Raw genomic sequence first — 14,357 nt, 5'->3', positions numbered from 1 at the left:
TCAAGCTCTCTTTCCTACCCACTTCTGTGCTATTGTTGAACAAACAGGCGGCATTGCCCCTTCCCCAAAGAGGGTGTTCCCTATAAAACCAGGTCATATGCCGGTCGATGTCTTCTCACTTTTTTTTATATTTTTATTATTTTATTTTATTTTATTTATTTTACTTTTTCACTATTTTTACTATTTTTATTTTATTTTATTCTCTTAGCTTTTTATTTTATTCTCTTACTCTTCATTAAGAACTCTCTACAAACAGAGGCAAATCTTGCCTGTCTTAGTATTAGTAGAGCTGAAATTCTTTTAAAACAAAGCAGAACTCTCTACTAATCTGGATTGCCTGTCCTAGTATTGGTAGAGCTGAATTCTTTTTTAAACAAAGCAGAACTCTCTATTGTACTGTCATATACTGAGTTCTGGTCTTACTTAGTTGAGTGCCCTATTGCTCTTGAGGTGAGGTTTGTACCTCCAAAAAGTGTATTTATTTTATCTTCAATACTTTTACTTTATCAAATGGGAAATTGCAATGAGGGTTGTGCAATAAACCCACAATGACTGTGCAATATGCTTAGAATGTCATTAGGATGAAATGTTGAACCAAATTGAACAAACCAGTGTTTGCTGTCTTTTATTTCTATATTACACGCTGTCAAAATTTCCCAGTGGAAAGTGCATGTCGGAAAGGGACCACATTGTATGCTCGATATGTTTTTTCCCTGTCTGTTGTATGTATTGTGTCTAAACCTCTATACATGCGATATGTGGCTGTTGTACGGCACTACTTGCCCAAGACAAATTTCCCCTCGGGGACAATAAAGTTCATCTCATCTCATCTCATCTCATCTCATCTCATCTCATCTCATCTCATCTCATCTCATCTCATCTCATCTCATCTCATAACATAACATTCACCATATCAGCAAAACAAAATCATTACATCATTTTCTGAACATAACATTTTGCCTTAGCTCCCATGCCTGGGAAAGAAAGTTTCCAATAAAGAAAGTGCCTTTCTTAAAACACTTTGAAAACCACTGGCTTAGGCTGTTCCGAGAAGCTGGTGCATTTTTGCACATTTTCAATGCAGATTGAGGAAAAATAAAATGGATGAAACAGCTGTCATCTGGTGCATTTTAGGCCCAGGAGAAACAGAGTTGAAGTGGGAATAATTTCTGCCTGAGAAATGCAATGCATCTCAAAATAAAGTAAGCTATTACAGTTAATTTGTCAGTAAAAGGTTTGATGAATAAATCAATCAAAACCACTCGACTACTGTACTGCTGACATTATCTGTCATAAAGACAGGGGGAGTGACTATCAGCTACTGTCATCAACTCAACTATCAACATACTCGTTTAGTTAAAGTACATTCCATTGCATGGAGGGGAAAGTTATGCCAAATTCATCAACTTTGAAGCATTATTTACCCCCCTTCCCGACAGGCTAGGTTGACATGCTTGGTCCCAATCAATTCCTTATTTCTTCTACTTTCATATGGTATAAAGATCATCACTCTAGCTTTAAAATGAGCACGCTGTCATCCATGGATGTACGGGCCAAATTCAGTTAAAAAATGTGGGAGTTTAAGGTTGCCGTTTTTATTAACAAAATGGCAGGCTATGCAGCATGAAACAATATAATATGAGAAAATAGCGCTGCTTGGTGGACCATTTGCACGCCGAATTTACTAGAAGACCTGGATAACTTGAACTTAATTGACTTACTTGCACATCCATGCCGTCTGTAACCGCGTGCAGCCGAGACGTTCTTTCAGTGATTTCAGTCTCCGCGCGTACCACCCGCTCTAAACTCAGTCATGTTGGCTCGCGTAATACCATGCAATGACTGTCTGGCTTGTGAGCTAACTTACTGCTTGATCAAAAAAATAAAAAGAAGAAGGGGAAAATATATATGCTGCTACTGTCATGTAAATCTATCTATTACTGTCAGGTCATCACAGCAAAGTGGAATCTTGATGTCATCACTTCCCACTTCTCAGTAGCCTGGGTAAACCCAGCCCCCAGTGACCTGCTCTCAGACAGACCCTGCTCACTAGTCACGTAGTGACTGAGAACAGGTCTGAGAGCAAAAATGATAAGAAAGCTCTTTTCCTCAGTTGGATGACCGATTAAATGTAAATTTTTATTTTTCAAAACGTTCAATTTGTATGATTTTCACCCCGAATCTACAATGTAGTGACTGAGAACAGGTCTGAGAGCAGGTCACTGGGGGCTGGGTTTACCCAGGCTAACTTCTCAGTAGACAAATGGAGCTGGATTCAACAAGATTTTGAGACTCATTCATCATTGGTCAATACAATGTCAATCTTACCAATCTATCCAATCAATAGGGCTGGCACGGATCACGGATAATCCGTGACCCGTACGGATCAGCCCCCCCCCCCCCCCCCCCTTTCGTTTCATTTAACGTTTAACGTTAGTGTATGAGAACGCCTGACACAGACAGGCATGATCATGGCAAGCACAAGTGAGCTTCCTCATCCCTTGTCGCCGCTGTAAAGTCTCTCTGAAGGCTGTGGCTAGTGGCTACTAAAGACAACAAACTTATTTCAACACCTCTGAAAAAGCACAGGAATGCGAGCAGCGTGTTGCGGGCTGCACAAGATAACGAGAGCCACAACACACACACACACACACACGCGCGCGCGCACACGTTTCACGAACACATTATCACCGGACGGTGAAATGTTGCCTTGGACACATAACAAAACAACACGTGGGGCCACCGAGTAGCTTAACGTAGCATCAACGTTTCCAGACTCACCCGGTCTGGTCTGTACCCGTGTCAAGTGAATACGTTAGCAAGCAACAGCCAGGAAGTTAGGCGCAGTGCCACCTAAAACAGGAAGTTGGGTTGTTCTGCCTTCAGAGTAAAAGCATAAATTGTGTCATGAGAAAAAAATATTTTTTGAGCTGTGCAGGGCAACAAATGGTTAGAGAAGTATAATAGTATTAAAAAATCAAATCGAAAATCTAATTTAGAGAGAAAAAATCTGATATAGCCTATTTTTTATTTTTTTGCTGATCCGAAAAATCCGTGATCCGTGGCTCAAAATCCGTCACGCGATCCGATCCATGGGTTTTCTGATCCGTGCCAGCCCTGCCAATCAACAACCAATTTGGTTGAATAAATCAATTGATTGGTTGTGATTGGTGAGGGCGGTTGAGGCTTCACTGTTGCCTGTGAATTGCATGTGTTTTTCAACCAATCATAAATTAGCATGAGATAAATTACCAAGGAAATTAAATGCCCAAGGGGGTAATGTTAATGTCGCGTGCCACTGAGGGCACAGACAGACCCAGTGGCACAGCCTCTGTCTGCATGCAGCTCTCCTTTCCATCAATGCCCTACAGGTGTCACTGTTGAAGCATTTTAAGAATATCATGAATACCATGAATTTTATTAAGAAAAAAAACATTTGATTGATATTTTATTAAAAAAATATATTATTATATAAAATCCCCCATCTCTTCTAAAAAATAAGGGAGGCTGATCCTCCCCTGCATACATTAATAACCTCCACTGCTCTACACACACTGTAGCTGGCACTCTTATCCAGGGTGGCTTACAGTCAGTCCAACACACACATATTCCAACACTTTCCCGTTGGCCACTATTGCTTGATGTAAAGGTGAATATTTCCAGGCTGCTGTTATACGGCTGAATAGTGAATGTTGTTCTGTGTGTCAGTATGGCTTCAGTTGAGCGTGTGTCTGTTTCTCTGCAGATGAGAACAAACCAATATGGATGCATGCAGAGGAGAGAGAGGAACAAAGCAAGGTGAGTGACTGCACTGCTCTATTACTCTATCTACTGTTTTATTCAGAATCAGAATCAGAATCAGAAAGACTTTAATGATCCCCGGGGGGAAATTGGGACATTCTTGACATTTATTATTATTTGTTTACCTGACATTCTGTGTGTGACCCTGCCTATCCATTTCTAAGTTTTGTTTTGCACCAAAAAATATTAGAATCCGAAAATGTCTTAATTAATATGGAGAGTAATAAGAGTAATTATCCAATTTTGTTGTCCTACTGTTTTCTCAATTTCCCCCATATCGTATTCCAAATGTATTCCATGTTGATGTCAGTGGGAAAAAAGAAGAAAAAGTGATTCTCTACGCTATTTCCACCAAAAGGAAAGATATAGCCTAACATTCGACCTGCAGTCTCCTTATCCATCTAAGTGTTTATGTGAAGCAATAGCATTTATTGTCCGAGGGGACATTTAGTGTGCAATATTTTGTCAGATCAGAGACCCTCCTGTGTGCATCATAGCAACACATCCACATCCACATGGACACACATTATCCACATTATCAGTCTAGTGATGCCAACTCAGCAAAAAACAAGTAGGTATATTGTGTAGCAAAGTTGGAAGCAGGTGGCAGATAACATAATTTACATTTACAGCAAAACAGCGTGAGGATCCTTTTCAAGGTGGAATAGGAAAGATTGACTTGTACAGAGACTTGGATTAGCAGATGAAGTCTCAGTAATAATAGCCATCCACTGCTGATGGTGTGAGTACCCCACTTTCCCAACTAGAAGTATCAGTTTTTGTAGTCACGCTTTAGAAGGCTTATCGGTTTAGTCGACTCTAATCCCACCGCTAAATACCCTTTCATGTTCTCTTTGATGCTATTAAAAATCCTGCCGTTCTGGGGTGATTTCCATCTCTGAATGTCACTTCACATTTGAGTTCCGGGATCCGTCCAGACTCGATGAGCATGATGTTTCTCTTGTAGGGGAAGCAGAAGGACGGCTCACCATTTGGAGAATATGGAGGCTGGTACAAAGCCTGTAAAGTAGACAGGTGAGTTTCTTTAAAACTTTCTAGAAGAGGCAGCAGTTTGGGCAGTGGAAATATGGGCTGTGCTCCAGGCAGTAGAGTCATTATCTATTGACCATCTATCTATACTGTTTCCTTACATCAGATGTTCCTATGTGATACATCAGATGTTCCTATGTGATTATCTATATCTAGTGACCATCTACTGTCGACCTTATCTGTATGCCAGTGGCTGTGGCAAAGTATTCACAAAATGTTTTAAAATAGTTTGTGCCTTTGAGGAACTGTATGCAAATTATATTAGATTTTATATGTTCAGTAGCTACTGTGCTTGCTTTGCTGCTTGTTTTTTCGATTATTTTTTTGTAAAGCACCTTGAATTGCCTTTGTGTATGAAAGGTGCTATATAAATAAAATTTGACTTGACTTGACTTGACTAGAAGAAGCAGTACTATCTGAACTGTATTTCAGATATATTCACTTAGTATTGCTTCTTCTAGATCTAGATACTGAAAACATGATTCCTTCTCCAGCATGAGATGTTTCCTCTTCTCTGCCCCCGCAGCCCCACAGTGACCACCACCCTGAAGAACCTGGGCGCCCTCTACAGGCGGCAGGGCAAGTTCGAGGCCGCCGAGACTCTGGAAGAAGCTGCCATGCGTTCCAGAAAACAGGTGTGGTCACTGGGCGGTGCGGTCACTGCAGTGAGACTGGTCATACCAGAGAATTCCTAGCTGGGGTTTGGATGCCACCGTTCATGTTAGAGCTGTAGAGATCGGACGAGATGTTTTCATAATGTGTACAGCTGTGTGACTCTAGGGAAAGCTGTGCAAAATGATTGTCACCCAACCCACCCAATTTACTGTTATTTATATTTAGCCAGATTATTCTCAACTCCTTTTTGACCAGACTCACTTTATTCTCTCCATTAAATGACACCAAGGTGGAATAGTGAGTCAAGAGGCCATTCTACAACCGCATGTTCTACTAAATGGAAAGTCCACCCGAAAACATTTAACCAATGTTAAAAACAGCTATTGTCAATGTACCTTGGATTTTGTTGTTTGTTTCTGTAAGCAAGGCACTGTATCGTTAGCTGACGCTGTAAATTGCCTTCGGCGATCCGTGGAGTATTACAGAAAGTGTCTTTAGTTTCCAAACATCAGATGTGGATCAGTGCATGTCTTTGTCTTTGTCTTTATTTAAGATCCCCATTAGCTACAGCACAGCTGCAGCTATTCTTCCTGGGGTCAAACAACTTGCATAGTTTCAAGATATCACATACAAAATTTACATTCTGTATAAAATACATTCTGTACAAACAGTACAACTTCAGATATTACAGTACATACATACATACATACATACTGTACCTTTCATGATATTGCATAGTCAGAATTACCTACATACCATTACAGATGTGTAGAATATACATAAAACTACATCACATATTATGTATACCTATATATATACCATTACCATATCTTATATATATAATTATACATATACGGTAACTATTACCATCACCTGGCTTATATATTAGCTATGTACATGCTTCAATATGGGAAGAGTTAGTAGTGGAAGTCATCAAAAGACTAGGCTAGAGACTGGAGAGGAACTTTTTAATTTGTGCCTATGGTGCTGTGTTGCTTATATGCATTAGTGCTGCCTATACAGCTGAGCTGAGTATCTCTTGGTTATAAAGTCACCTATCACACTGCAGCAAGAATTAAAACTATAGTAGCTCCTGTGGCACTACTACATAGGGACTATTAGTTTTTCTTATTGAAAGACTGTGGCCCCGTTCCAATACCCATACTTGTACTTCTTTCTTGTAGTATGTACTGCCGCTGCCCTCACAAAGTATGGATTGTAGTGTGCAGCATGCATGCAAAATGCATACTATTGGGACACACTACATCTGTCGTCACATGAGCTTCCTGAACTCCGACCTCTTGCTCACTTCCGCCGACGTCCGCAGCGCCACATTTGAGTTTTATTTTTTATTTTTTATTTTTTTTATTCAATAAACAAAGTCTGGCAGTAACAAACAGTACATTATACAAAAAATTCAGACTAAACATTTACAAAATTGGAACAGACAATCAAATAAACAAAATAAAATAAATAAAGCAAAAACATTAAAGGAGAATTTCGTTTTTTTTTAACCTGGATCCATCTCCTGGCATTAATTATGATTTGGCCACTCACCAGGCGATCTCCGCGGCGTTTCTGGCCGTCCTAGCGTTGTTTTGACATCAATAGCGTCCAAGTCAGTTGTAAAATGGAGCTGACTTGGGGCCAAGTGTGAGCCTGTCTTTCCTGCATCTAAATAGCTATTTTTATTCCCGTTTTCGCCAAATATCGTCAGAATCTGATCCCTCAAGAAGCACCACAGTGATATTTCGCCAAAGGCTGTTTCCTGGAGTCCCACAGGGATCAAATTACCTCAAACGTGATCTCGGTCACCAAGTCTCGTGAAGTCCCGCGATACTTTCCTGCCGACTGACCAAGTACAGGAGGACGCTTTGCGGTGGTGGTTTTAGCGCAACCTATGTGGGGTTTGGCATAACCTTCGTTATTTCGAATCCCACATAGGTTACGCCAAACCCCACATAGGTTGCGCTAAAACCACCACCGCAAAGCGTCCTCCTGTACTTGGTCAGTCGGCAGGAAAGTATCGCGGGACTTCACGAGACTTGGTGACCGAGATCACGTTTGAGGTAATTTGATCCCTGTGGGACTCCAGGAAACAGCCTTTGGCGAAATATCACTGTGGTGCTTCTTGAGGGATCAGATTCTGACGATATTTGGCGAAAACGGGAATAAAAATAGCTATTTAGATGCAGGAAAGACAGGCTCACACTTGGCCCCAAGTCAGCTCCATTTTACAACTGACTTGGACGCTATTGATGTCAAAACAACGCTAGGATGGCCAGAAACGCCGCGGAGATCGCCTGGTGAGTGGCCAAATCATAATTAATGCCAGGAGATGGATCCAGGTTCAAAAAAAACGAAATTCTCCTTTAAGTCAGAGTTCTAAACAGGAATCAAGATATGCATGTTTTGGTACACACCATGCTTGTTTGGTTTTAACATATTTCAAGGCTTTCTTAAAGTTAATTATCTCATTCATGAACACGCAGCTCAGTCAGTGCGACGTAACTCCAGTAGGTGGCGGTAATGCACAAAAAGTTGTTTGCCAACCGCCATAAAACATTAGAAGGAGAAGAAGAAGACATAACTTCCTGCTGCGCAAAGGATTGTGGGGAAGTTTGCCTGGTGCAGCATGCATCGATGCATACTCCGAAATAGGAGCTGATGTAGTACAACATCCTGGTACTCTTGGCATACTGCATCTGACATACTATGTATTGGGACATACTAAATCTTTTTTTGCCTACTAAATAGTATGGAAGTATGGGTATTGGAACGGGGCCTGTTGTGTGTATTTTGTCATACCTGACAGTTTCGACTGCTGCTTCCTGCAGTCTTCCTCAGAGACGTCACGTGATGTTGTTGTGACGTGCTGTATGGCTGGTTTATGAAGGGTTGGCCATCCCACCTGGATAGGTAGGATGACCATGCCCCCTGCTGGCCGGTTGTTTATGGAGGAGGACTGTGTCCCAGGTGTGGGATAGCATGTAAGCCCCCTCATCCCGGTTCACAGTCCGGGGTGCACGTTTCCGTATCTCCATTGCTTCCCTGATCCAACGGTGGTATTTGTTGCTTTCCGATCCGATGACCTTGGCCTTCTCCCAGTCCATGATGTTGGGCATCAAGGGGGCATGGTCATCCTACCTATCCAGGTGGGATGGCCAACCCTTCATAAACCAGCCATACAGCACGTCACAACAACATCACGTGACGTCTCTGAGGAAGACTGCAGGAAGCAGCAGTCGAAACTGTCAGGTATGACAAAATACACACAGTCTTTCAATAAGAAAAACTAATAGTTAATAATAGATAGACGAAATGAACTTGTTTGGATTACATAGGGACTAGTCACATAAATATTTGTAGTGAATAAAATAATAAATAAGTCATATATGTCATTTGTGGTATATACTGGTGGTGAGAGACTGGTAATACTTTTTTTTTCTTCAATATTTTATTTTTCAATTTTCAGAACAAACCAAAGCAAAACCAATCTGGGAACCCAGAGTCTATTTGTATTTGAAAAATAGACCCTGGGAGAGCCCTACCGTTTTTCCCGGCTTCCTGTACAGAGCGCCTCTCCTGCCACCGTCACCTCCTTTTCCGTGTCCGTGCTCCACTGTTTACAGTCTATATAGCAACTTGCGCTGCGACTTTACAGTCATTTTTCACTGTTGTTGTAAGACAAGTTGACGTCTTCTATGCAGTGTGTTTATGCGTTAACGTTATTAGTGAATAGCCGTAACGGACGCGGAAAAGGAAAGCCGAAGTGAAGTGAAGGAAAAGCTACCGTCACTTCCTTTTCCGCGTCCATTCTATCTTTCAAATAAAAATAGACTCTGGGTTCCCAGATTGAAGCAAAACAAACTAAGACACAAACATACACAGAAAAGCAAAACAGTTACAGTATGATGCTACCAGTCGCATAGGGTGCTTAAGCAACCCGATCTCATGGGAGAGCGTATGTATGACACGCGGGTGTTATCTCGTGTCATACATAGGCAGAAACGCAGTTTCTCGTGCAGTTCATATGCAACTTCGCCTCGTCCACTTACATTAGAAATCTAACATGCATAATAACTTTACGTGGAAGTTATGGGGGTTAGGTTTAGGGTTATGGTTAGGGTCAGGGTTAGGTTAAGGGTTAGGTAGGTTTGGGTTAGTGGTTGCGAGTTTGTTAACGTTACTTCAACTTACTGCCGCCATTGTTGCCGCCGAAGTTGCGTATGAACTGCATGAGAAACTGCGTTTCTGCGTATGTACGACATAAGATAACACCCCGCGTGTCATACATACACTCTCCCTCTAAGAGATGCCGTACATAAAATCCTGTGCAAGGAGTCTATGAAAAGCCAGCGGGGCGAGTTATTCCTCATTTCTAACCTCATCAAAGTAGGCCAGGAACGGGTCTGGTAATACTGGTTAAACCAAGCAGAACCTGCTCGCTCTGGATACTACAGATAATCACAGCTTTTCCACTGTCACCTACAGGGTCAAATGAAATATATTTCAAACAAATGATATCGGTGTCATTTTAGCATTTTGTTTTGGTACATAGTATTCATGTGTGGCTTGAGTCAGCAAAAGTTGAAAAATCTGATCGCACTGTGTAGAAGTGTGGGAGATGTCAGCGTTTTCAAATATGTCTGGCTGCACTTCTGTACGAGGTCTTGTGTTAGTCGTTCAGTTTTGCCATTCAAAACCTATATCATCAAGGAAAACCAAAACAGTGGTGTTATTTATACAGATGAAGTATCACTGAGAGCATTGCTCTCTTTCAGAAGCACCCTGTTCACATTCACACACACACATTCATACCAGGAAGCTGCCCAGTACAACCACAGTCTGATCTGTTGGCCACTGAGCAGCTCCACTGGAGCGGTTGGGCTTAAGGGCCTTGCTCAAGGGCACCTCAGTGGTGCTAATGAGGGAGGGGCAAGCGCTGCTTTTTCACTTTCCCCACCCAGATTTATCCTGCCGGTCCGGGGGATTGAACCGACGACCTTTTAATCACAAGCTCACTTCTCTAACCATTATGCCACCACTGCCTAAATATTCAGTTTGGTTAATATATGAAGTGTGTGTTTGTGAAATAAGAGCCAACATCAGTGTTCGGTTGGTTGAACTGCCTCTGTCTGTATTTTCCTCTTCTTCAATAATTGATTCTCAAGGCAGTCTGTCAGTTAAGGAAACAGTCTGTGCGTCAGGCTGCACTGACGTGTCAAAGTATTCTGCCACGGGATGCTTGGCTTTGTCAGCTTATTGCTGAAAAGGAATACCACTGAATTTTAGCTTTTTAAGCTGATCAACTTAAATTCCATCTTATATAACCTTATTCTAATTCATTTAGAAAAGCAGCCATATTTTCAGAACGATAACTTATGGGTTTTGAGTGTTTCACAGGGCCTGAGGTCATGAAACTTGCTCAGCCTATATAGAATCATGTAAACCTTCAGGTCATGTAAAAAAGAAAATGTGAAAAATCACCAAAAGTTGAGTCTGGAGTTTTTCTTGGCAGGGTAGCGCTATGCAACTCCTTTGTCTTAGTATTCAGAGTAATAATAACATACATTTTCTGTCTGCCTGTTTGGATCTAAAAAAATGTTACAAGCCTAGAAAGTTAGTTTCCCTATCAACCATCAATGGAGCAGAACGATAAGGAACAAGATTCAATTATGCTCTCTGTGACAAGAAGCAACAGGGGTTTATGGGAATTGGAGTCTTAATTTTGAGAGACACAATTTTGCCAAATGTGTCTTTGCATTTACTTTTTTTAATTGTTACTCCTTCCTGCCATCTACTGTAGTCTGTCTGTGTGTCGGCCTATGTCTTTGTGTCTGTGTCTGTCTGTCTGTCTCTGTCTGTCTGTGTGTGCGTGCGTGTGTGTATGTCTGTGTGCATGTCTGTGTGTGTGTGTGTGTGTGTGTGTGTCTGTCTGTCTGTCTGTGTGTGTGTCTGTCTGTCTGTCTGTGTGTGTGTGTGCGTGTGTCTGTCTGTCTCTGTCTGTGTGTGTGTGCTGTGCTGTGCTGTGCTGTCTGTCTCAAGATTTGGTGCAGCAGGTGTTTGAAGTCTGGAGCGTTATTAGTCTTAGAAGTCTTATTACTAGTGTCCACCATATACATGTATTGTGTATGTGTGTGGACACAGTGCACAAGTGGCAGGTGGCAGAGTCCATGGCTTTTGCTTTAATTGGATTGATTGATTGATCGATCAATTGATTGATTGACTTGGCACTTATTGCTGTTGTCTGTATTTTGTGTGTTTGTTGTATGTGTGTGTGTGTGTGTGTGTGTGTGTGTGTGTGTGTGTCAGGGTCTGGACACAGTGCATAAGCAGCGGGTGGCGGAGGTCCTGAGCGAGCCAGAGGCGCGGGAGAAGCAGCGAAGCCGCGAGAGCTTGACCTCTGACACCACCGTGAAATATGAGAGCGGGCCAGACGGCGGCGAGGAAGTGAGTATGAGCGTGGAGTGGAACGGGGTAAGTACAGTACACAGCCCTCCACACGCTACTGAGACACACACAACACAACACAACACACACCCTGGAGCTTTCCACACACAAGCCACATAGGAAGCAATCTGGGGCTCTATCAGCATATTGGAATAGGAAGCAATCTGGGGCTCTATCAGCATATTGGAATAGATGCACAAGGAGAGGAAAAGGATAAGTAATTATTTGTAGCTACTGTATATGACATTAATACTGCCAGGGTTAGTGTTATTACTGTATATGACATTAATACTGCCAGGGTTAGTGTTATTACTGTATATGACATTAATACTGCCAGGGTTAGTGTTATTACTGTATATGACATTAATACTGCCAGGGTTAGGGTTAGTGTTATTACTGGGTTAGGGGTTCAACTCCCACTGGGGGATGTTTGCCCTCATGGTTTTGTAAGACTTGCAATAGAAGTGTCCAACGAAGGCCCATTATGTGAAAATACAGCAGTAGGATCTACCGTCATTTTTACTCGCATATCTTCTTCTTCCTTTGTTTTTCTTTACTTTTTTAGCTCTATACTGTAGGTTACTCGGTGGGTCGGTAGGTCTGTAGGTCAGCCAGTTCACAAAAAGTCCCCCACCCTTTGGCGGCCACAGTTTTCACCCTAGGAGGCAAATTAGGCGTGCGTGTGTGTGTGTGTGTGTGTGTGTGTGTGTGTGTGTGTCTGTGTGTGTCTGTGTGTGTGTGTGTGTCTGTTCATGCCAATCGGCTGAAAGGTGGCAGTGTGGGGGAGCAAATTTTGAAATGCAGGGTGGCAGAGTAGGGTGGTATGGCTATTGCAGATTCGCGCTTGTTTTTATCTAAATCAACTAACATACATACATAGCTTAACATACATACATAGCTTAACATACTGTACATACATAGTTATCTATCTGGCCATTTAGCCGTACCCTGCAAATACCCACAGGGAGTTGTATTTATAAGCGTGCTCATCTTGAAGGTGCATTCAAAAGCTTGTTTGGAGCGGTTTATTTGGCCAAGTTAGAACAATGACATCTGATAGCCAGCAGTTCCTCATGCTTGGAAGGCCTGGAATAACAAATGAAGCCAGGGCAAACCACAGTCTACTCTGGACTGATTGCTTATCTTCAGCTATTTCTTCATAATGCTCCTAACTGGTATAAATAACATAAGAGAAAGAACAAAGAAAGAGACCACAAACAAGTCCTGTTGTTTTCACTATAATGTAGAGGAGGCAAGCTTACCTGTAGAACATTTCTATTCCAATATACTTAATACAGCCCCTCATTTAATGCAAATCCTATCAAAATGCATTGCTGAATTCCTTCATCACTGTTAAATTGTCAGATTTTAACCCAGCCAATGACTGAGTGTTCACTGGCTACTAAGATGTGGAAATCAGCAGTTTTAAAAATGTGACTAGCTGTCATCATACAGTATAGTTTATTGATTTGAATACTTGATTTGAATAAGTTACAGTGTTACTGTTCATTGGTGGCTTCTGTCAAGGAAGATACTCCAGGGCTGTTCCTCAATTCAGTTAAAATAAATCATCTAATTAGGAAGTGTGCCCATGGGGACAGTTACCAGTGTAAACCTTCTTGGTAACCTGTAAAAATGGCTACACATCATGTTGTACTGTGGCACTGTACATTGATCATGCTGATTGACTGTCAGAATGAGGCCTTAACACAGTAGTAGCTAAAGCTTGTAGCAGCCTGAGGCTGCAGCTGACTGACTGACTGACTGATGAATGAGACCTGTGAACAGCTGCCCTGCTCAAGCTGTCACTCGGCTGTATCTTAACTCTCTGACAGTCGGCGCCTGTGCTTCAGTTGGAGGGTCTTGCTTTTACAAACCGCTCTGTTAGCAGCAAACACAATTTTCCACTTAACTCTCTTTCTGTATAGCAACTGCAACTAACTCTCTGTCTTAATATCTTAATATATGCATTCAGTGCAGCAAAGCCTGCTGGTTATACTTGTAGAGCTGCACATGTTGACAGCACCCACCTAGCGCCTCCTGTGCAACACAGCCACTATCTAACAGCCACATATACATGTACATATACATAACATAACACAGCCACTTATCTAACACAGCCACATATACATATACATATACATACCATAACACAGCCACATATACATATACAGTACATAACATAACACAGCCACATATCTAACACAGTTGCTACTTTCAGGAGCATTTTCTCTGCCGTCTAGTTTCTGCAATGGCAGAACCTGTAGATGTAGCATCGCTGTAGGCTGCTCACCTTTTCTTCTCCACAAGACTGCTGCTATTCAGAGCTAGCCTGCTCCCATAGCAACAGTAGTCATAGCGCCCTGAACAACCAATCAGCACCTCCTCCTGTGGTCCCCTGAACAAGCAATCAGCACCACCTCCTGTGGTCCCCTGCC

At 42.0% G+C, this 14,357-nt stretch overlaps 1 protein-coding gene across 4 annotated transcripts in view; it reads left to right on the top strand.

Moving 5' to 3' along the window:
* Positions 1-14,357, top strand: part of klc1a (kinesin light chain 1a) — a 92,076-nt gene that overhangs the window by 60,328 nt on the left and 17,391 nt on the right. For 2 of the 4 annotated variants that reach the window (XM_083634161.1, XM_083634158.1), the window contains exons 10-13: positions 3,746-3,798; positions 4,769-4,836; positions 5,378-5,486; positions 11,782-11,946. In XM_083634161.1, coding sequence (XP_083490287.1) covers positions 3,746-3,798; positions 4,769-4,836; positions 5,378-5,486; positions 11,782-11,946 — 395 coding nt within the window. The remainder of the gene's footprint in view (positions 1-3,745; positions 3,799-4,768; positions 4,837-5,377; positions 5,487-11,781; positions 11,947-14,357) is intronic. The other 2 variants (XM_083634160.1, XM_083634159.1) reach the window with 1 other exon arrangement.

Source organism: Poromitra crassiceps (assembly GCF_964638095.1).
Source record: "Poromitra crassiceps genome assembly, chromosome: 3".
Lineage (NCBI taxonomy): Eukaryota > Metazoa > Chordata > Actinopteri > Beryciformes > Melamphaidae > Poromitra > Poromitra crassiceps.
The sequence above is the reverse complement of the archived record's forward strand: the minus strand, read 5'-3'. Positions and strand labels throughout refer to the sequence as shown.